The following is a 23457-nucleotide window of genomic DNA, read 5'->3' as shown; positions in this document are numbered from 1 at the left end:
TGGCTTACCAGCATCTTCACATGCTGTTTCTCATCATGGCGGCTGGCAGTGTCTCTCTGACTCAGCCTTCCACTTCCCAGCTTTATTCTCCTCCTTATCCCGCCTATACTTCCTGCCTAGCCAATGGCCAATCAGTGATTTATTTATTGACCAATCAGCAACACATTTGCCATACAGAACATCCCACAGCAGCCAGGCATAGTAACACATGCCTTTAATCCCAGGAAGTGATGGCAGGAAGCAGAAAGGTATTTAAGGTGTGAGGATGAGGAACTATAGACTGGTTAAGCTTTTAGGCTTTTGAGCAGCAGTTCAACTGAGATCCACTCAGGTGAGGACTCAGAGGCTTCCAGTGTGAGGAAACAGGATCAGCTGAGGAATTGGCTGTGGCTTGTGTTCTATCTCTCTGCTCTTCCAGCATTTACCTCAATACCTGGCCCTGTTTGTTTTTATTAATAAGACCTTAGAACAATTCATGCTACAAACATGGACCTCACTGATTGGCTATAATGACTGGCCAATGAGTCTCAGTGACCTTCCTGTCTCTGCCTCCCCGGTTCTGGGATTACAGACACTGGCCACCGTGACCAGCTTTTTATGTGGGTGCTGGGGACTTGAACTCAGGTCCTCATGGTTGCAAGCACTTCCTCTCAGAGCCTCTCACCAGCCTACCTGACATCCATGTGGGATAGGCTTCCAAGTTCTCTTGCCACTGCAGGTGTTTCAGAAATACGCCCCGGCACATCCTACTTCACTGCTGTCACCATTGACGTCATCCTTGTGAAATGCTCTTTGATTGCCTTCCCTGTGTGTGCACAATGAAAGGAGCACCTCCTTCAGAGCTGGTTGAGTGTGACCAGGGCCTTTTCTGTAGCTGGAGGAAAGCTGATTTGTTTGTATCACACTTAGAAGCATTTGAAGTTTGTGGTAGGTAGTTTCCTTCAATGAAAACAAGGATCATCTTTTTTTTTTTTTTTTTTTTTTTTCTGGCATTGTTTAAGAGCCAAGCCCGAGGAAAGTGGAAGGTCATTGGCTGTGCGTGAGTCAACAGCCGGAGACTTTATGCTGTGTTGTGTGTTGGGAGAGTTCTCAACTTCATGTGTGTAAATTTGAAATGAGTTGAAAGATACTTCTTATCCTTTAAAAATAATGCGTCCACTTAGGCAATTGTCATGAAAGACTGTAAAAAAACCAACCTCTGATTTAGAGAAAGATTTTTCCACAATATGTGCCAGTATGTTATTTTAATATATAGCTTATGAGTCATGTGCTTTCAAAATGAGATGGTGTCTGAGGAGATTATTTCAGATGGAAATGTTAGCAGACAATATTTCATTGTTAATGTCTGGGTTTTGAATAATTCAATGGTCTTTTCTGTTGGTTTCCCTCACAGGTGTCGGAAGCTGCCCCGGGCCCTAAAGGATTGGCAGGCTTTTCTGGATTTGAAGAAGACCATTGATGATTTCAGCGAGTGCTGCCCACTGCTGGAGTACATGGCCAGTAAAGCCATGATGGAGAGACACTGGCAGAGGATAACTGCTCTCACTGGACACAGTCTGGACGTGGGCAATGAAAGCTTTAAGTTGAGAAATATCATGGAGGCTCCTCTTCTGAAATACAAAGAGGAAATAGAGGTACAGTTGATAGGGAGTAGAACAACGCATTCCTGGCATCCATCCACCAATTCCTTGTTTATTGAATGCCTATTATGGGAAAGGGTCTATGTTAAAAATATAGAGATGTATTCTTGCTTCTGTAGATTGGTAAATAATGAGTATAATTAGTAATTCAAATGAAGCTATAGTTATAAGCTGTAGAACATTGCACCAAAAGAAAAGTATACTGCTTACTCCCAGAAAGCCTGTGACAAATGGCTTGTATTATCTGGATGCAAATCTGTCTGGGTGAAAGAAAGGAATGTAGATGTATTCTGGAGATGAGAGGTTGTGAAAGAGCAAAGAAAACCATTCCAGGCAGAGAGAACATCGTTTGTAAAGTGTCTGAAGTGTGTTGGAAGAACCAGAAGATGGCTCTGTGGCCCTCTGGTATGGTTGAGGAGAGAAGGGAGACAGTTGAGGCCGGCGAAGTGGAGTGTGTGTTGAATCTGTCATTGGTTTTGGTCTCCAGAGCAATGTGGAGCCACCTGGGAACTGTGTTTTCATTGGGGATGACACAGCATCGCATTTTGTAAAGTTCAACCTCATAGTTATATGCAGAGAGATGAGGATAAGAAGAAAGGGATGGGAAAACCTACTGAGAGATTGTAAGGCTAGATCAGGGGAGAGGGAATGAGTTGTTGACAGACAGCAGAGGTTGTGAAGCTGATGGGTAAAGGAAAGATCCATGGAATTTTTTAGGGAGTAAAATGGGACAGAATTTGTTGAAGGAGGGGGGACGATGGGAAAAACCAAGATGGGACAGTGATGAGCTGTGGATTTCTTTTTGAGAGGTCTGCATAGATCACAGGTCTGCCTTTGATCACAGAGATAGACGACATTGTAAGCAGTCATACTGCATGATTGGTGCAAAGGCCGAACTTGAATTTGGGTGGGGTCATGGGTTGTGTTTGTGGTTCTGTTGAAATACTCACACAGAAAAATGGGGAAGCAAATAGACGTGGGTTTGACTAGAGATATAAAGGATACTGAATACATGGACAGAGATGACCTCTCCAGAAAAGAAACACAGTGAGAGGAAATGAGATAAAGACAGGGCTTATCTATGAGTCTGGGAGATGGTGAAGCTGCACAGGAAATTGGGAATGTGCCTGGAGAGCAGAGAAGAACTCAGAGTTATGCTGATTCTCTCCTTTCACATTGCATTTATTGACCCGAGAGGAAAATCAGAGACAGCAAATCTTAAGTCTATGATTATATTTTACAATGTAAGAGGATATTGAATCTTTTTTGTCATTTATTTTTCTGACATGATGGAAAATTTTAGAAATTAAGGTTCTATTTACACATACCTTTATTCTCCTCTCCCTCTACTTATATGTACACATTCGTACCATTTATGGCATTGCATTTGATATTTGGAAACATATATGCTTTAAATACATATGAAATAGATAAGAGGAGCTCTTCCGGACTTAGACTATTAATAAGACATGTAGCTTTCCCGGAATAAATGAGAGCTTACTGTGTCGATAGGACATCTGCATCAGCGCAGTGAAGGAGAGAGACATTGAACAAAAGCTGAAACAAGTGATCTCTGAATGGGACAACAAAACATTAACGTTCAGCAGCTTTAAGACCCGTGGAGAACTCCTCCTGAGAGGAGACAGTACTTCAGAAGTCATTGCCAGCATGGAGGACAGCTTGATGCTGCTAAGCTCTCTCCTGAGCAACAGGTAGGGAAGCCATTTTCCTTATTCTTGAGATCTACAGTGGTTTCATTTCATTATTCCCTGCGGGGTGTGTCTGAGTCATCAACTGGACAGAGTGGTACCTGCAATTAGCCCCTTGGATTGCACTGAACATTTCATCTTGGCTCCTGACATGCCTCCCTGCACAGCTGACAGTGCAACAAGCTGCAGATTCCAATGAGAATGCTATTCTGAATTCTAGAATCATTCTGCCTGCAAAACCTTTTGATCAAAAACATTTCTGATCTGGAAGCACTTAGTTGTGTGCATACTTCACTGATGGCAGATCAAGACAGCAGGAAGAATGGTGCAGACAGAAACCAGCTAACACTTCTGTTTGACCATTTGGTTTTATAACAGCAAGCAAGTCCATGTTGACATGGAAACCACGGGCTAATATTTCTCAATGAACTTACTTCTCTTTACTCTTCCCCAAATAGTTTATTGTACACCAAAACCTCAAAGATACGATGCTGTGGGATGTTCTGTATGGCAAATGTGTTGCTAATTAGTCAATAAATAAAACACTGGCCATTGGCTAGGCAGGAAGCGTAGGCAGGACAAGGAGGAGAATAAAGCTGGGAAGTGGAAGGCTGAGTCAGAGAGACACTGCCAGCCGCCACGATGAGAAACAGCATGTGAAGATGCCGGTAAGCCACAGCCATGTGGCAAGGTATAGATTTATAAAAATGGATTAATTTAAGCTGAAAGAACAGTTAGCAAGAAGCCTGCCATGGCCATACAGTTTGAAACCAATACAAGTCTCTGTGTTTACTTGGTCGGGTCTGACGGCTGTGGGACTGGCAGGTGAGAGAGATTTGCCCTGACTGTGGGCCAGGCAGGAAAACTCTACCTACAAATGGCGTCCAACGTGGTGGCAAGAGTTTCCACCTAAAAACCTGAGAAAAGATTCTAAAACGGAGCTAAAAACAGTTCCTAATTGTCTCTCTCAAATGAGCGGCAGCTGCTGGTTTGAGCTACTGGTGGGTTCCTAGCGTGCGTGCTCGACCTGCCTATGGCGGGAATGAGGCCTTTGCAAGTGGCACTTTGAGCTGCATGGTAGATTTAGCCTTTGCTGGTGCAGAGCAAAAGGGGAGGTTTCTGGGCTACACGCTGCTTGGCTAAAAGCATAGACCCCCGATAGCTCCCAGAGCTGGCGGTAAACCATGGCCATGTTGGGAAGCTGAGGTGGGTGGATCCAGCAGCCACAGCTGCTGCAGTTTAAGGCAATAGATTCACAATAAGACAGATTCAGATGTAATAGTTTACAATGTGTGTAAAAAGATACGTAGGCTTGAAAGAGACAAAAAAGATGATATATAGAGTTATAGAAATAAATACATAGTTTTAAAAAATAAAGTCTTTAAAGAGACAGTAAAGGTAGTATAAAAAATAAGCCACGTAAAAATGGATATTACACAGAGAATCTGCATTGTGTTGTCTTTGGGACTTTTAACTGCAGAAAAATATTTGATTGTAAAAGCTGTTGAGTTATGCCAAAATGTATATTTTAAAGGTACCTTGACTTCAAAATTTGGATATAAGGATATGTTACTTTGGAAAGGAGACTCTGCTTTTGTTCCCACAGAAAGCCAGAGGCTATGGATTTGTTCCAGATTAAGATACATCAGGTTTGACCAGCCAAGACCCCCTGAAAGGTCTCCTATGACACCATGGCCCAGATGATCCAACATCCAGAATGGTTTCAAGGCAACTGGCTCAGACGATACACCCTCATGGACTATTCCATAATCCTAAAATTTTCTTTGTTTCCCCATAAGATACAGCGGCCCCCTCCAGCAGGAAGTAGTAAGAGAAGCTACGCCCAAATTCCCAAATTATATGTAATTTTACTTTGTTAAGGTTAAAACCTTCCTTTTTGAAAAAAAAAAGGGGAAGTGCTGTGGGATGTTCTGTATGGCAAATGTGTTGCTAATTAGTCAATAAATAAAACACTGGCCATTGGCTAGGCAGGAAGCGTAGGCAGGACAAGGAGGAGAATAAAGCTGGGAAGTGGAAGGCTGAGTCAGAGAGACACTGCCAGCCGCCACGATGAGAAACAGCATGTGAAGATGCCGGTAAGCCACAGCCATGTGGCAAGGTATAGATTTATAAAAATGGATTAATTTAAGCTGAAAGAACAGTTAGCAAGAAGCCTGCCATGGCCATACAGTTTGAAACCAATACAAGTCTCTGTGTTTACTTGGTCGGGTCTGACGGCTGTGGGACTGGCAGGTGAGAGAGATTTGCCCTGACTGTGGGCCAGGCAGGAAAACTTAAGCTACAATACGATAATTGTATGCCTATCACTGAGATATGAAGATGTTATACCTTTCTAGGCTTAAAATATCACCTCATGTATATTTTTAAAAATACATTTTTGAGACAGGATCTTGTTATGTAGTCCAGGATGAACTTAAGCTCATGATTTTCCTGCCTCTGCCTCCTGAGCACTGTAATTTTAGGCATTTGCCTTCTATAAATCAATAATTTAAATATAGGAAATACTACCTATTTAATGTTATTTCAAAAAAATTCCTATTATTTTCATTTATTTGGCACACCTGAGTGAGTGATATGAACTATACAATTTAGTCTTTGGACCCTTGATAGTGTTGAGTTTGGACTTTTCAGCACTTGGTGAGTTTTTAATAAACTTGGATGCTATACACTGTAACTAGAAAGAATGATGGTGATTGGAATGATAGCACATCTAGAGAGACAGAAAAAGCAAGCATAAATACTAAGTAAATGATCTGTGTTAGGGATGGAGGAGTATTTTTTTCTTGACCAATGACATCTACCTCAAAGAGTTGTGTGAGAAACATTTATTCAATTATATATTTTTTTGACTGCTTATTATAGGCATGGTATCTGTACATTATGAATTTGGTAGTAGCATAAAATGTCTGGACATGAGGAGGGTGAGAAATTAGGAAGAGACATGGGAGAAGAAGGCTAAAGAGAGTCCAGATGTTATCACAGCTGGAGCTCACATTTGTTATCCAGTTTCCACCGATAGCCCTGGAATTGCCACCAGTGAATGACAATCCATACCTCCTGTGTGACAGGCACAGAAACTCAGCAGAGAGAATGTTACATTCCTGGATTTCACAACAATGACTTCAATTATATTTCTCTGGAATCTGGGTGCAGTTATCTCACACCTGATTTCTTTCTTAGATTATCAGTCTCTTGTTGCTATCCATACTCCGGATCAAAGCGGTAACAACCATACTCAAAACATTCAGCAGCATCCTGTTTACTGGCTATAATGGCTGTACAATAAAAGTTAAAAAATATAAGTTAAAAACTGTTTTTTTTTTTAAACACAACAAAAACACGTATTTCTTATTTTAGGTACAACATGCCATTCAAAGCCCAGATTCAAAAATGGGTTCAATGCCTTTCTAACTCAACAGACATCATTGAGAACTGGATGACGGTTCAAAACTTGTGGATTTATCTAGAAGCTGTCTTCGTGGGAGGAGACATTGCCAAGCAGCTGCCCAAGGTTCTGGAATTTTCTTTATGATTTCATCAGGTTATTCAGTTTGAGAAAGATCTAAGAACTGTAATCTCCATTGAACCTTTGTTTCTGGGCAACTTAGCTTTCTTTTTTGATGTTATTATTTTTCAAAGGAAGTGAGGGATTATGGGAAAGAGAAGGATGATAAGATGATAATTAGAGAATAGAAATGCTACGAAACTATGGTGTCTGATAGGAAACTGAGGATTAAAAAAAAACCAGAGAATGAATTTCTGTGTCATTGGTATGTGTCTTCAGATAATTTGAAGGTAGAGTTTGGAACAGTATAAACGTATGGCATCGTTATCTTGATGATGGTAGGACAATTTGGTATTTTAAAATAATGCTCACTATAGAATATACCCAATTATCTATGTGCTGTAAAATTAAGGGTTGGAAATCTGCAAGAAAAGCTGTCTCTTTGAGATGTTGAGTGTATATATCAAATTGTAATTACCTTACCATGCACACATTGGATGCATTTTGAGATTTTCTTAAGACATTTTAAACTAAACTTTAAAAACCCTTATTTAACTATCTTGAGTTACTTGTAAAGTGAGGACATTTAGCATCCTATTTTAATTTCAGGCCCATGACTGTGTCCACTGTAACTTTCCCCTTGGTTGTTTAAGTGAACTGTAGTAGGCAAATCTGTTAATCATTTGTAAGGTGGAGAATTTTTATTTTGGTCAGCAGGAAATACATTCATATACTAAAAGTTAAAGTGTTCATTTATGCATTTTTGGTTTTTCTTTTTCATGTGTCAGTAGAAACATTCACATATAATATTTAAGGTCTAAAGTTTCATTTCTTGCTCTCATATTTGGGAATCTATTATCATTAGTGGCATATAGGAACTGTTAAGGAAGAAAAGGAGGAATAATTATTCCAACAATCCTCAAATAATCTATTCATTTCCATTTTCTCCTGAAAAATGACTGTTTTTTCAATATTATATTAGAATTTTGTTGTTATTTTAAAATTATTTTTTATTAATTCTTTGAGAATTATTATTTTTTGGGGGGCATTTTGAGACAGGGTTTCTTTGTGTATCCCTGGCTGTTCTGGAACTCACTATGTAGACCAGATTGGCTTTGAACTCATAGAGATACACCTACCTCTGCCTTCCAAGTGCTGAGATTAAAGGAGTGTACCACCACTGCCTGTCTTTAATTGTTTGAGAATTTTAATGATTTAATAATTGTTTAATTATTTCGATCATATTCACCGTCTTCACTCTTTCCTCAACTCCTCCAAGATCTACTGCCCCACTCTGCCCGCAACTCCTTGTTCTATTTTTTCTTTTTCTAAGTAACCCACTGAGTCCAATTAATGTCGATATATGTCTGGGTATGGAGTCATCCATGCATGGTTGACCTACCAAGGACCACACTTTTAAGGATAATTGGCCCTCCCGCCTCCAGAAGCCATCTACTTGTTCATAGCTCCTCATTACGGTGGGGTGGGCTCATGAACGCTCTCCCTCATCATGCTACAGTGTCGACTGTCTTGATTTAGTGCAGGTCTTTTGCATGCCACCATAGCAGCTGTGAATTACTAAGTGCAGTGGTCCTGTCATGTTCAGAAGACATAGTTCCATTCTAGTCTTCTCAACCCCTGGCTCTTTACAGTTGTTATGAAATACCACTCCCCCTTCAGTCTTGAGGGAAAAGGGTGTACTATAGATGTTCCTTTTGTGGCTGAACACTCCACTGACACTCACTCTCTGCACTCTGACTAGTTGTGAGTTTCTGCATGTGTCTTGTTATTTTTAAATACTTGGTGTTTCTTTTCTAAACATACACGCAATCTAATCCTCTTCAAGACTCTTGAAAACAACAAATTCACTCTACTTAGGGATAACTAAGGGAAACAATTGGGAGTTATTTTTCCTCCCAAGTCATCTTGTATAGACAGTTATTTTTAAGTTCAATTCCTGTTTTACTTAACATAGCAGAAATGTCAGGGTGAGTTGAGGTACAGATCCATATTCAATAAAGGAGATGCTGTAATGAAAAAGACACAAGGAGGCTTTAAATACAATGTATGGGCATTAGACATGTATTGTTTTGATGTATATCCTGGTTGGAATGATGGTCTCAGCCAGAGGCAAGTGAGATGCTTCATCACTGACACAGACCATAGACTTCTTCACCATGCCATTTCTACAGGAAGCCAAGCGCTTTTCCAATATAGATAAGTCTTGGGTGAAGATTATGACACGGGCACATGAGATATCCAATGTTGTTCAGTGCTGTGTTGGAGATGAGACCATGGGACAGCTGCTGCCACACTTACTGGACCAGTTGGAAATCTGCCAGAAGTCCCTCACAGGGTGAGTTCAGTGGTTCTTTGAAAGCTCTCAGGATCTTGGAGATTAAAGGGAACAGAAAGAGCAGGTAATAAAAGCTATATTTGTGCCATTTGGCTAAGATTAGCTTCATATGTAAACTGTTGCACAGGTGAAGTTCTTTATTTGGAGCCTCATGCTCCATGCCCATCCTGGTGTTGGACTCAGGGCTCGAAATGTTTCCTTAAAGTGATAAGTACTTATAAATATTCTTGTAGAGTCCCAGTTTTGAAAATTATTGTACCCCATTTATGTCATTCTTCTTGTTTATCTTCTTCTATATCTATAGATACAGAACCGTAACATTCCATTATTTTATTATATATGAAATAGTGTATATAGAAAAGCAGTCAGGACTTTAGGGATATTAGTGTATGGAGTAGTATCTACCAGTGCACATGTACAAATGGACACACATCTAGTCTGAGCCCAGGAGGCTGAGGTGGGATGATAGTAAGGTTGAAAACAGATTATACTAACTAATGAGATCTTGTATCAAAAAATCAAAGCAAGCAAGCAAGCAAAAAAGAAAAAACCCCAAAACACCAACCTAGACAAACAAAAAGCCAAAACACACCCCTACACTGACATGCATGCACACACACACACATACACACACACACCACAAACCAACAATAAACACAGAAACAAAAACAACTCTCCTAAGCGAACAAATAAAATACACAAATATATAAACTGTAGTGGTTTGAATAGGTATGGCCCCCATAGACTCATGTGTTCAAATGCTTGGCAATAGGGAGTGGCACTATTAGGAGGTGTGGCCTTGTTGGAATAGGTGTGGCCTTATAGAAGGAAGTGTGTTACTGTGGAGGTAGGCTTTGAGATCTCATATATGCTCAAGCCATACCCAGTGGGACAGTTGCTTCTGCTGCCTGAAGATTAAGATGTAGAACTCTCAGCTCCTTCTCTAACACCATGCCTGCCTGCACACCGCCATGATCTTCCATGATGATAATGGACTAAATCTCTGAAACTGTAAGCCAGTCCCAATTAAATGTTTTCCTTTATAAGAGTTGCCTTGTTCATGATGTCTCTTCATAGCAATGAAACCCTACCTAAGATAGAAGTTGGTACCAGGAACTGGGTTATTGCTGTGATAGGCCTGACCATATTTTGTTTGGAGGAATTTGGACTTTGGGACTGTGGATTATAAAAATAGCTGAACTCTTTAAATGGGGCTTAATGGATCATCCTAGTAGGAACATGGAAGACAGTGGTGCTGAGGGAGATTTGAAGTGTGGGTTTCAGAGAAGAAGAATATTTGTCCATGACCTAGAGACTGTTCTTATGATATTTTTGCAAAGAATATGATTTCTTTTTGCCCTTGTCTGAAAACAAGGTCTGAGGTTAAATTGAAGAGCTTTGGATTAGTTCCATTGGCAGAGGAAATCTCAAAACAGCCTAGTATTGACTCTGTCATGTGTTATTAGCATTCATCTTATGAAGATCTATAATGAAAAAGGAGCAAGCTGAACAAGGTAAAATACATAATGTATAATTTGGGGAGAAAGGGGACATCAGGAAGTGGGATGGAGCTAAGTCCTGTGTTAAAGAAGATAAACAGATTAAGAAATGAAATAAAGGGAGTGGTGACCTCAGGGCAAGATCCCACCCAACTAAGTTTCAAACTTGTGAAAAGGGTTTAAAGAAAAGCTCAGAGCGAGGTGTGATTAAAGGTGTGGCCTTTAATCCTAGCACCACAGAAGCAGGAGGATCTCTGAGTTCAAGGCCAGGATGTTATATAGAGCAAGTTCCCGGACAGCCAAGCTTAGGCGGTGAGGAAAACAGAAAGCTGGTAAAGATGTAATTGAACAAGGGGACCATGTTCCAGCCACAGCAAACAGCAGACCTTGGCAGCTTTGGCCACATGATTCTGGCTTTAGAGTCAAGGATAGAAGAAAGGGGTTATGGAATCTTCCTCTGTGACTAAGGAAAGCTGCTGATGCTAGGTGTGTGTCAGGAGTGTCCCTGCATGGAGGCCCAGAGAGGCCATTGTGTGACGCTATGAAGGTGAAGCCCAGATTGCCATGGAGACCCCAAAATGTTGAAGATACCAGAGCCATGGGATACCTGCTGAGTATACTTGCTAATAGAGAGTAGAACAGAAAGAAGTGTGTTGTGTTGCCATCAACAAAGCTGACAGGAGTTGGAGATCTGAAGAGTGCTTTGACATTACACACAGAGATGCAGAGTTTGGAGTTTGCCCAGTTGATTTTCAGTCTTGCTTTGGTACAGTATTTCCTCACCATCATCCATTTCTTCCATTTTGGAATGGTACTATAAGTCCTTTGCCATTTTATGTTGGAATTATGTAATCTGTTTTTTGATTTTGATTTTATAGGGAATTATAGTTAAGAGAATGTATGAATCTTAGAAGACACTTTGAACATTGTTGAGACTGTGATAGACTATGAGAATTTTTTTAAAAGTTTATTTATTTATTATGTATACAGTGTTCTGCCTGCATGTGTCCCTGCACTCCACAAGAGGGCACCAGGTCCTACTATAGATGGTTGTGAACCACCATGTGGTTGCTGGGAATTGAACTCAGATCCTCTGGAAGAGCAGTCAGTGCTCTTAACCACTGAGCCATCTCTCCAGCCCCAGATTATGGGAATTTTTATAGTTGGACTTAATGCTGTGGCTATAAGTCTATGGGCACCAGGGAGTGGAATGTGATGGTTTGAGTAAGAATGGCCACTATAGACCCATGTGTTTGAATGCTTGGTCATAGGGAATGGCACTCTTGGGAGGTGTGGTCTTGTTGGAGTAGATGTGGCCTTGTTGGAAGTGTGTCACTATAGGGGTGGCCTTTGAGGTCTCATATGTGCTCAAGCTATGTTCAGTGGGACAGTTGCTTCTGCGGCTTGCAGATCAAGATGCAGAACTCTCAGCTCCTTCTCCAGCACCATGCTTGCTTGCATGCCACCATGTCCTTCTGTGATGATAATGGACTAAACCTTTGAAACTGTAAGCTAGTGCCAATGAAATGTTTTCCTTTATAAGAGTTTCCATGGTCATGGTGTCTCTTCATAGCAATAGAAACCCCAAGACACAAACTAATAAAAAAAAACAGCAACAATGAAATAAAAAACACACAGTTAAACCAGTCAAACAATAACAACAGCACCACCAGCAGCAACAGCAATAACAACAACAAAACAGCAAACAGTGATTCTCAGAAAATTACTTAACTAGAAGCACGGTGAAAGTACTTTTCTAAGTGTATATCAACACTCCTGGTAGAAATTCATCTGAATTGAACTTGAGCCATGATGATTCCTTGCCTAACTCTGGGACAACGATGGCCTTTGCCCATGTGTGCTTCTCTGTATCTTCATGATCAGGGACAGTGTTTGGACTAGCTTGTCCTGAGCCCCGAGGAACTAGCTAGGTTGTTCTCACGGACGTAAGTGACAGTTAAAAATACTGGGCTTCAAGTGGAACTTTGAAATGGTTTTGGTGAAGTAAAGAAAAGATGAATATATCACATTTGAACAAAATAAAAAAATGGTTACCATGAAGATAGAAAAAATAATGTATGATAACATACAAGTACTATGGATCATTTATTTATCCTTGCCCACTAAAAACTGGTTTTGAGATGGCTGTTGAAAAATAATAAAGTTGCTGCAAAGTTGAGGTCAAAGAAAAAGAAGGATAATAATGAGGAGGGAATACTGGTGTACCTCTCCCCTAAGTAGATCTTAGTCAAATGAAAAAGAGCCTTTGAGAGAAATGTGAAAAACCATGCAAAGTTAGGCACAACTTTCCTAGGCTCCATAGCATAAAACATATTTGTTTCCAGGAAAATAGTTGTTGTTGTTTTTTTCTTTTTTTGTGTGTGTTTTTGTGTGTGAATTGATATTTTGGGGAAATTCCACTGTGTATCTGCTATCCCATCACAGTGTAGGTCAACCATGAGCTGCATGTGTGTGTTCACGTGGGCACACATGCTTTTGAAGGTCAGAGAACAACCTTAGCTGTTGTCCTTTGGGTGCAGTTCACCTATTTTTTTTCTTTTTTTGTGATAAGGTCTCTCACTGGCCTGTTACTCAACAAATAGGATAGGCTGGCTGACCAGTGGGCCCCAGGGGTCTGTCTTCATCTCATCTTCAGAATTACAAGTGTGTTGCACCACACCTGGATGGTTTTTAAAACATGGCTCTGTGCATTTAACTTAGATCATAAGCACTGCACCTATTGAGCTATCTCCTCAGCTCCAACCATGAGTATTTTATTAAAAATTTAATTATATTTTATTTATTGTTATGATAGTGATGATAATGAGGATGTGTGTCTCTGGTATGTGCACGCATGTGGACACATGCCATGTTGCCCTGATGGAGGACAATTTGTGGGCATTATTTATCTTCTGCCATACTGGTCCTGAGGATTGAACTAAGGTCATTTGGCTTGCATCAATAGCTGGGGGAAATTTTTAATCCTGGCATGGACCCAGAGGATAGGCTATCTGAAGTGCTGTGAAACGATGGGGCATAGTAACAGGATTTTGGTACCTCTGAGAGGCAGCAGGCCTGTCATAGAGCTTATCGATTCCTGGAGTTTGCTTCTGTCCTGGGGAAGGGTGTACTTACTTCTCCCTTAAGATAGTCTTCTAATGATATGAAGCCTTTTTGCAATGCCAAGAAGCAAAGCAAAATCCCACATCAATCTGTAAACTGTATTTTTTATCTTGCTTTCTATAAAGAAAATAAATGATATGTTAGTTTAAGTAAAATATGAACTTAACACTTATGGAAGAATAAAGAAATTCTACCACTTACTCTGGAAAAAAAAAACCCAACTTACCTTTTCTGTTGAATATGAAATGCTATTTGACACAACTTACAACAAAACAACATCAAAAACATGAAGGTGGGAACAGCAGATGGTTGCATGATCTTTCCTCATTCTTGAACCCAGGGGATATCATTTGCATAAAGGTCAGCTCATTTGCATAAAGGAGCTTTGCCTTTCCCTCCTCAGATACCTGGAGAAGAAAAGGCTGTGTTTTCCTCGCTTCTTTTTTGTGTCGGACCCTGCTCTGCTGGAGATTCTGGGCCAGGCGTCGGACTCCCACACCATCCAGGCCCATTTGCTGAATGTGTTTGACAACATTAAGACTGTCAAGTTCCATGACAAGGTCTGCCCAGTTTTCATCACTGCCTGCAATTTCTGTGTCTCAGAGTGTCAACTGTCTCTATCAAGTAGTTCTTTAATACTGTATTTATAAAAGATTTACTCCCTTGCCATTAGCTCTTGGCCAGTAATTAAAGACAAACGCCAGTGTACAAATTTACAATCAGTTTTCTATGGTTTATTAGTATCTGAAATGCAGATTAAATATAATCAAGAATGTATTGTATAAGAAGAAGATTAGGCATGAGGATTGCAAATTTGAGGCCAGCCTGGATTATACAGTGAGTTTAAAGCTAACCTGGACTGTAATACAAGTCCTCATCTCAAAACATGCAAGCAAGTAAAAAAAAAAAAAAAAAAAAAAAAAAAAAAGCAAAATAAAACACCAACTTTAAAAACATATTTTACAATATTTGATGTTTTACATATTAAGTATTCAGAAATCCAGTGAGTTAAGGAAATCAATTGCTTATATATAATGTCATTACTAAACAGAATTGCTGCATGGATTTGGTTATTTTTGTCAGGCTTCAGAAGTTTTTGGTGTCATTCAAACTACTTTATTTTATTTTATACTCCTACTGCGTTTATGGCATCATGGAGTCGTATAAGTTATCCAACCTGATGGAGAGTTCATTTGCATAGTTCCAGAACACACTGTTCATCCTTCTATCCAAATTCCTAGGAAAAGGACCTTTCTCCTTTGACATTGTGTTCAGTCCTCTGGTGCCTCATATCAGCTCCGTAGTATTCATTTATTCACCGTATAAGCCAGTTTAAGCTATTGAGTAGCTATCATGTGCCAGATGTTTTGCTTAAGAATGGGAATATACCAACTAGCCTGAGGGAACTCATGCTCTGATGGAAGAGATGGAGAAGTAAACAGATGGAGTCTACAGAGTGCAGTTAGTGCTGTGATAGATTGATTCCATGGTAGGCAATTAAAAACTGGCCATTATGGTCAGGCACCTTGCTATGTGCCACAGTGAGGCTGGCTGTAGGGTTCCCAGGGAGAATGTATCATCACTAACACAGATTTCCTTTCTTATTCCGAAATCTCACTGTTAAATTGTTGATACACTTGGACCAAATTATTATTGTGCTTGTGTTAAGCACATGCTACATAAGGAAACCTGCCAGGAAGCGCTAATGTGGGGGTATCAGTTGTTAGGAAGACTTTTTGAAGGAATAAATTGGTTTCAATTGATGCTTTGAGGATGAGTGGGATGTAACCAGGAAGGTGAAGAAGGGAAGGTTTTCATGGCTTAGAACAACAGCAGCATGCTCTCTCTCACTTCTGGAGGCTGGAAGGCAGAACTTAGATGATGGCAGAGTTGGTTGTCCAAAGAAGACCCTGAGAGAGAACTTCATTCATGCTTTTGCTATGGTTTCTTACTGCTTTTGGCAGTCCTTGGTGCTTTTGGCCACTAGAAGCCTTTTTGTGTCTAAAATCTGCTCTTCTTGTAGGGTCAACTATCCTCATCAGGACACCCTAATCCATTGTAACCTCACCACAACCTGATGAGATGTGCAAAGATTCTAGTTTCCAGTATTTCAAATCCACAGACCCTAGTGCTTGCAACTCCATTGTATCTTGTTTTGGAGAATGTAATTCAAGTCACAAGAGGAACTGATGAGCCAAAGAGTCATGGGTAGATTCCAAAGGCCAAGTGTGCCATGCCATGGACTGTCACTTCAGCATGTGTCAGAAAACCATGGGGGGCTTCTAAGTAGAACACTTAGTGTGTCTGGTGCAGTGGTCAGGTGGAATGGAAGGGGTCAGGAAAGTGGAACTACTGAAGTAGACTTCACAGGAGGGGCGTATTGTCATTACTAAACAGAATTGCTGCATAGAGGGGAAGACAGGGTGGGTTTTAATGCTCAAGAGCAGTGGTTCTCGTTACTATATGGGACAGGTAGGTTAGTGTTCCTGTCTGATATTTAGGAACGACCCCTTAATGGAGTTGGCACTATGTTTTATTGTACGCGTTTTTTCTCTTTTATACAATCTCTTTTTATTCTTTTTTGCTGTTTGTGTCTGCTGTTGGTTTGAAATATGGACTTGTTGTGTGGCAAGGGCTAGCCCAGAACTCATTCTGGCTGGTTTCAAGCTTATGATTCTCCTGCCCTGGATTTCCCAGTGCTGGGATCACAGACATCTGCAACTATAGCCAGCCTGTCTTACTAGTTTTTTTTTTTTGGTTTTTCGAGACAGGGTTTCTCTGTAGTTTTGCGCCTTTCCTGGAACTCACTTTGTAGACCAGGCTGGCCTCGAACTCACAGAGATCCACCTGGCTCTGCCTCCTGAGTGCTGGGATTAAAGGCGTGTGCTACCACTGCCCGGCCCTAGTTTTTTTTTTTTAAAGGTCATTTATGAACGTAGTCTAAAACAGTGTTTCTTTTTCAGCAGTTTGTATTTATATTTATCAACATTAAAATACTTTAAAAAAAGGTATTACATCAAGAGGGAAGTCCTTCCTTACATTTGGGAAATCTTTCTGCTACAGTACTGGGATTTCATGTTCAACAGAAAAAGCTTTTTACTCTCCCAGGCTGAGGAACAAAGTTTTTTTGTCTCCTAGTTTGTAGGTTAAATGCTGACTCAGCTTTAGTCTCTGTTTAGCAGCCACATCTGCAGGTCACTCTGCCTTTGTTTTTTCCTTATTCCCACCAGGAGGTTGGTACATCAAGAATCAGGTCCTGGGTTCTAAATTTTATAAAATTATAAATACCAAATGCAAGCGAGGAGACTGAAGTTTAAGATGTGTTACCCTCATTGGTAGATCACATCTATATACAACTGAAGAGAACTTATAAGCACTAAATTTCAACCCCAAAGAATTGGTGTTTTGTTGGCTTATTTTTCAAACCAAAGAGGAGAAACAACAGCAAGCATTTGCATTTCCTTTACTTCATTTTGTTTGTCATGCACAGTGGGAGGTAGGTGGGAGATGCAGGACAGGTGCCTTCTTTTAATGGCCAGTGCAGACAAGAAATTTAGTCTTAGTGCTGTCCTCCATGAAGAGGTCCATCAGATCTAGGTCCTGAACTCCAGACAGCATGCTCTTCTCATGATGCTGTGCCGCCTGGAGACTGAATGAAATGAGTGGAATGGGGGTTGGGTTTGATCAGAAGACACCTCAGAGTCCTCTCCTGCAGAGAGCCCGTGCTTGGTACAGAATCAGAATGACTTTGTAATGGCTTTGTTCTCATCACCATATTGATCAGGCCATTCCTGATGTCAACCCAATAATCATGTGGTGTGGAGTTACAGCCTCTTCGTGAGCTCCACTTTGCTTGGAGGATTTTAGAGGTTTTTCTTTTCTTTTTTTTCTTCCATCAGCACATTTGTATTAAGTATTTCTTTTAGAAATAACCCCAGTCCTTCAGAGTACTGATGAGCTGGAATTGACTTGGGTTTCTTCTTTCGATTTTAAAGCCAGCTCTTTGTGGTTATTTTGAAATGACTTTATGTCCTGTTTTGCCATCTATTTTATGACTTGTGCCTTAACTTTTTGTGGGCAGGGTAACATTGACAAGAGGACACAGAGGAAAGGTATTTCTTATTTTTATATGAATATGGCTATCTTTTTCATCTTCTAACATAGATCTATGATCGAATCCTGTCAATTTCCTCTCGGGAGGGAGAGACAATTGAATTGGACAAACCTGTGATGGCAGAGGGCAATGTAGAAGTCTGGCTTAATTCCCTACTGGAGGAATCTCAGTCCTCATTACATCTTGTGATTCGCCAGGCAGCTGCAAATATTCAAGAAACAGGTTTCCAACTGATTGAATTTCTTTCTTCCTTCCCTGCCCAGGTCAGTGTATTGAAATTGGAAATTATTTTTTTGATCAAATAGTCATTTTAAATCTTAGATATTGCCTATTATAAGCCTCATAAATGGTGTAATTTTATTCTGGCTGAACATTAGGGTTTTCATAAAAACCAAATATGGATAAGCTTAAAGATTTCAACTGTTGATTATTTGGCCATATATAATTATAGACTTACATATGATTTGGGGTTACAGAGATATTTGACATTTTTTTTAACTTAAAACAGTTTTTCTCTTAACAAATATGCTTAGGTAACAATGTACATAGATCATAAAAGTGTACTCAGAGCACCCTTAACTAGAAAAAATATTCTTTAGTATTAAAATACAGGAAATGATTTTTCTTAGTCCTTCTGGTCAATAAAGATTGTATGGGTGTCTACTATGTAGAAACACCGTGCCTAATTAAGTAAAGCCAACTTAATTCCTTATCTACATGTGACTTAAAAGTCTGTTTAGAGAGAAGTGTGAGCTAAACCTGGGGGATCTAAGATCCCAAGAGAGATGTAGACACACCAGAGGGTTTCCAGCACTTACGAATTAGATAAATAACATGAATCGAGTCCACAGACTTTGAAATAAATCAAGGAAGTTTATATAATCAGGGCCGTCCATTTGCATAATAACCATAGTAATTCATTATAGTGACTTCTATGTAAATTCTATGCAAATTGTAAACATACTATATATACTCTTATAAAGCCTTAGCCTCTTTTGTTTAAAATCTCTACAAGGTTGGATTATTAGGAATTCAGATGATATGGACCCGGGACTCAGAAGAAGCCCTTCGAAATGCCAAGTTTGATAAGAAAATCATGCAAAAGACCAACCAGTCCTTTCTAGAGTTACTGAACACGCTGATCGACATTACTACAAAGGACCTGAGTTCCATGGAACGAGTTAAATATGAGACGCTGATTACTATTCATGTGCACCAAAGGGACATCTTTGATGACTTGGTAAATGCTTTATAAATGTTCTATCGTAAACAGAAAAGCAAACTCTAGGTGCCATCTGTGTTCACCCACTGAACTGATAAGATTGAATTTGTGAAAAAGTCCAATTCAGGCACAGGCACACTGATATCAGAGCATACGTGTCAGACTCTCTTTTCAGCTGTAAGCTGAAATTTCAGTCATATTCTGTAATGAGACACTACTTTAAAATTCTTTGTGTTTATTTCAGATGCTAAAATGTCATGTGGTGTCCCGAAAAGCTTTTCTCTTTCTCGTTTCCCTTGTAATTATTGATCGAAGATTGCCGGTTTCTTGGGGGCAGAAATTATAAACGTGTTGGTAGTAGAGCTGTTTAAGGCTTCTTTGTTGGATTTGACAAATCACATCCTTCAAGAATCGTACCGCCCTTTACGTTGTTGATTGCAAAGTGGCCCTTCTTACCACAGCAGATGTCGCAGAGTTTCCCTTTAAAAGTATAAAGGGATGGATAAGGGGAGATCCATAGTTATAGTTATGTGAAGTGTGAAAAGAAATTAGAACTGTCCTCTTCTATAAAATGTAATATTAAGTAAGAGGCAAGAAGCTCTTATCTTCATAATAATTTTCTGGATTGTGTCTCAGACCCATTATGTAAAAAAAAGAAAGATTATGAAAGATTGGTCCTGATGTAGTGGAATCAAAAGACTGCATTTTTGTGCTATTTTGTGTTAATCTTCTTGCCTAATAGCTAAGCGCACTGTTTGATTCTCAGAGAAAGAGAGGACACAGGGTAATTTTAGATTTCTTATTTGCCAAAGAGAAATGATTAAAGTGTCTTAAAATTTTGGTAAAAATTTTAAATGAAACCATTGCCAGATATTAACCTGCCATTTAAATGTTAGGATTTTTGATCTGTTGAAAATTCATAAAAAAACAATGGTTAAAAAAAAAACTTACGATTTCATCATCTTCTTAAGAGATTCCTTTTTTTTGCCATGTGATTGTAGCTTTGTCTTTGTACTCTCATAGATTGAATCTCATGGTTCAGATATGTGGTACTGTGCACGAAGGGGCGCAATTATAGAGATGACTCTCGTATTATTAACTGTAGTGTCATTTCAATCTGAGCAACCTAGCTGGAGTGGTCTTGATACCTCACGTTCCCATAGCATCTCAAGCGGCTTTTTTGTTGGTCAATAACTGACTGGGTCAGATGACGAGAGACTTGGTGTCTCTCACCTGCTTGGTTTTTCTCCTTTTGACTCTGTGGTCTGTGCAAATGCGAATGTGTCTACTTAGCAAGCGACTCATCTGTGGTCTAACACACACCTTTTGAATTTCAGTGCCACATGCATGTCAAGAGCCCTGCGGACTTTGAGTGGCTGAAACAGTGCCGATTTTATTTTAAGGAAGATTCTGACAAGATGATGATCCACATCACAGACGTGGCTTTCATATACCAGAATGAATTTTTAGGCTGCACTGACAGACTTGTCATAACTCCACTCACAGACAGGTGACGGGAGGATTCTGTCATTCCATAGCCCTCTTCTCCTCTACTTAGCATTTTAGTCCTTCTGGTGGCCCAGGGGACTTTTTTGCCAACAGCTCTTTCATAGCAAGTCCTTTGAAAGTTAGTATTTCTAGCTTTTCCTGCGTCTTCACCTGGGATTCAGGTTTGTGGTTGAAACAGGCCTCACTTCTTTTGCGTTCAGTCTTACAGAGGCAAAGTGTAAATGTGTCTGTGGATGGACAAGAAAGGAATTAATTACTGTGTGCCATTAGGTGTGAATCACAGTGGGCAGTGAAGGTCACTTTATTAACTTCAGTACCTGTTGTTCTTTGGAGAAACAATTAAGGTGTTGTTTAAAAAGCAGGAAAAAACATGGAGTAAAGCACAGTTCAAAGCAGGAAGACCGGTGGGGTATGGGCAGGGACATGGCAGCTGCCATCTCTTTTCCCTTTGCCCATCACCTGCACTCACGCTGGCTAATTACAATTGTCCGCTTGAGTGGATCAAGAAACACCCAGTCCATCCATTGTCAACACCTTTAGCTGTCTTTGAGGGTTTTTCCCTCCAAGAGCTAACTTAGAATGGTCTCACCATCCTATGGACGAGGGTCTCAGAATGGATCAGAAGTGAAAAGGAGAAGGGCAGCCGAGTCCGAACTTCCGTCTCTGTTTCCTGACCTAGTGAGAGTCAGGATTTTGTCAGGTCACTGTCAGCAACGTGTTACATGATGCATTCGCTTCTGTCTGGAAAACCCTCCTGCACCCTCTGTTTTCCTTTCCATATCTGTATCCTCTACCCGCCCCCGCCCCCCCCAAAAAAAGCACAATTTCTTTCTACCTTGCTTGTCTTGAAGGTACTCTGTTCAGACTCACAGTGTCAATTTTATACAGCTACCATAACAAATCATTCCAAGTTCAGAAGCTAATTTTCACAAACCTATTTTACCCTTTCGTAAATCACAAGAGGGCTGCATTCCTTCCTAGAGACACAAGGGGGTGCCGTCTCCCACCTTTTCAGGTTGTTGGCAGAAATTCTCTTGGCTGTAGGACCTAGATCCTCACTTCTCACTGGCTGTGAGCAGAAGACCAACCACCCCAGCTCCAGAGAGCTGCCTTGTTTCTTTACCTATGATCTCTTCCTTCACCTTGAGAAGCACCAACAGTGGGCTGAATTCATGCCATTTGTCCCTTGTACCTTATCCCTCTTGTGTCTTTGACATGCTTTTCTGTCTCCTGTTTCCTCAGAATGGACTGAATCCATTGGGTAGCCCGGGATAGGATAATCTGTCTCTACCCCAAGGTCCTCACATTGATAATGTCTGCAAAGCCCCTTTAGCTATATAAGGTGGTATGCTCATAGTGTTCAGAGGCTAGAATATGGGCATTTTTGGGGACAACATTATTCTATTACACGTCCCCATTCCCTTGAAGTGTTCCTGTGAAAGTCACTCACACCTCAAGCTGCCACATCCCATGTCAGCTCTGGCCTCACCTTCCTTGCGTAATCATTAATACTGGCATTATTGGGCTGCCTCCTTTTTGATTTAACGTTTTCATGTGGCTCCTGATACTGCTTGTTCCTCCATTGCACACTGGGGTTCTTGTCTCTAGCTGCACTGCCCAGATCTCACATGACTTTTAATAGCATCTAGATGCTGACCCCAAACTGAATACCACCAGAGCACCTTTCCCGAGCTCCTGGGATGTATATCCATTCACCTGCTGGCATGACAAGGCCCTCTGGATGCTCAAAGACTAACTGAAGCTTGTTCGATTTTCTCCTATCTTCTTCGCACTAGTAGTTGGACATCCTATTTTTATCGATGTAGTGGCCTCCATCTCCTAACTCTGGAATCTGCTACCTCTCCTTCACCAAGCAAGAACTCCTTGGTGCACCCTTGAAGTCTATCCTCTTAATCCATTATCCAGTCTATCATCAGTATCTGAAATGTGATGGCCCTTTTAACCCTTTGCTGTAACCATTTGTGATCCACTGAAACCCCCCACCTAGATTATTGGCGAGGTCTCTTAGCTGGTTTCCCTACATTGCGCCCTGTTGTCTGTTTGCAGGACAGACAACAGAATGTAAGTGATATTATGTCACCCCTTTAGCTCTAACCCTTTACTTTGGTCCCATGTCACAGAAAGTAAAGGCTGCCATCGCATTAGCACAAGCTGCCTTGGCCACTTCTGTCTTTTTTCCCTTATCTACTTCCATCTATACACTCTTCGGGGTTTCTCAAACAGACAAGCACAGTCTTGGCTCAGGGCTTTTGCGTTTGAAATACTCTGACTGGTAGAGAATTGCCTCCCTTCTTCACGGCCTTCCTTTCTCTGCTCAGATGTCACCTCGGAGGGATCTTGTAAATCTGACATTAGCCAGATACAGTGATTCCTGCTCCCCATATCTGACCCAGATTTCCCCCTTTTAACTATTATTTTAAATCAATCTCCTTTCTTCCTTGAAAATGCAAGGTTCCTGAGTCAGGCTTCACGAGATGAATTCACTAAAATGTCTCTGTCACATAACGGTTGTTAAATAAACACTTCTGGAGGAACAGAAGAAATGCTCATTGGCTAATTAGCTTTTTATGACGAAGTTAAATAGAAGAAGAGAAAGTAGAAAGTTGGGAGTGGGAAGCTTTTCTAAGTTTTTAAATTTTTAGCTCACTTGCTATTCTTATGCACATATTGGATAATTATTTGCCAAAATCCCAACGTTCACATATATGTGTCAGGTCCAATCTTTTTTGTTACTTGAT

General features: G+C 40.4%; 1 protein-coding gene across 11 annotated transcripts in view; it reads left to right on the top strand.

Moving 5' to 3' along the window:
- Dnah5 (dynein axonemal heavy chain 5) overlaps positions 1 to 23457 on the top strand; it is a 289003-nt gene that overhangs the window by 131497 nt on the left and 134049 nt on the right. For all 11 annotated transcript variants that reach the window (XM_052743036.1, XM_052743034.1, XM_052743032.1 and 8 more), the window contains 8 exons: positions 1394 to 1634; positions 3153 to 3352; positions 6728 to 6881; positions 9068 to 9231; positions 14257 to 14413; positions 18018 to 18230; positions 18983 to 19207; positions 20527 to 20699. In XM_052743036.1, the coding sequence (XP_052598996.1) occupies positions 1394 to 1634; positions 3153 to 3352; positions 6728 to 6881; positions 9068 to 9231; positions 14257 to 14413; positions 18018 to 18230; positions 18983 to 19207; positions 20527 to 20699 (1527 nt within the window). The remainder of the gene's footprint in view (positions 1 to 1393; positions 1635 to 3152; positions 3353 to 6727; positions 6882 to 9067; positions 9232 to 14256; positions 14414 to 18017; positions 18231 to 18982; positions 19208 to 20526; positions 20700 to 23457) is intronic.

Source organism: Peromyscus californicus, unplaced genomic scaffold, assembly GCF_007827085.1.
Source record: "Peromyscus californicus insignis strain IS unplaced genomic scaffold, ASM782708v3 Scaffold_18__1_contigs__length_77618521, whole genome shotgun sequence".
In the NCBI taxonomy this organism is placed as follows: domain Eukaryota; kingdom Metazoa; phylum Chordata; class Mammalia; order Rodentia; family Cricetidae; genus Peromyscus; species Peromyscus californicus.
Note: the sequence above shows the minus strand (reverse complement) of the source record. Positions and strands in the feature narration are given on the sequence as shown.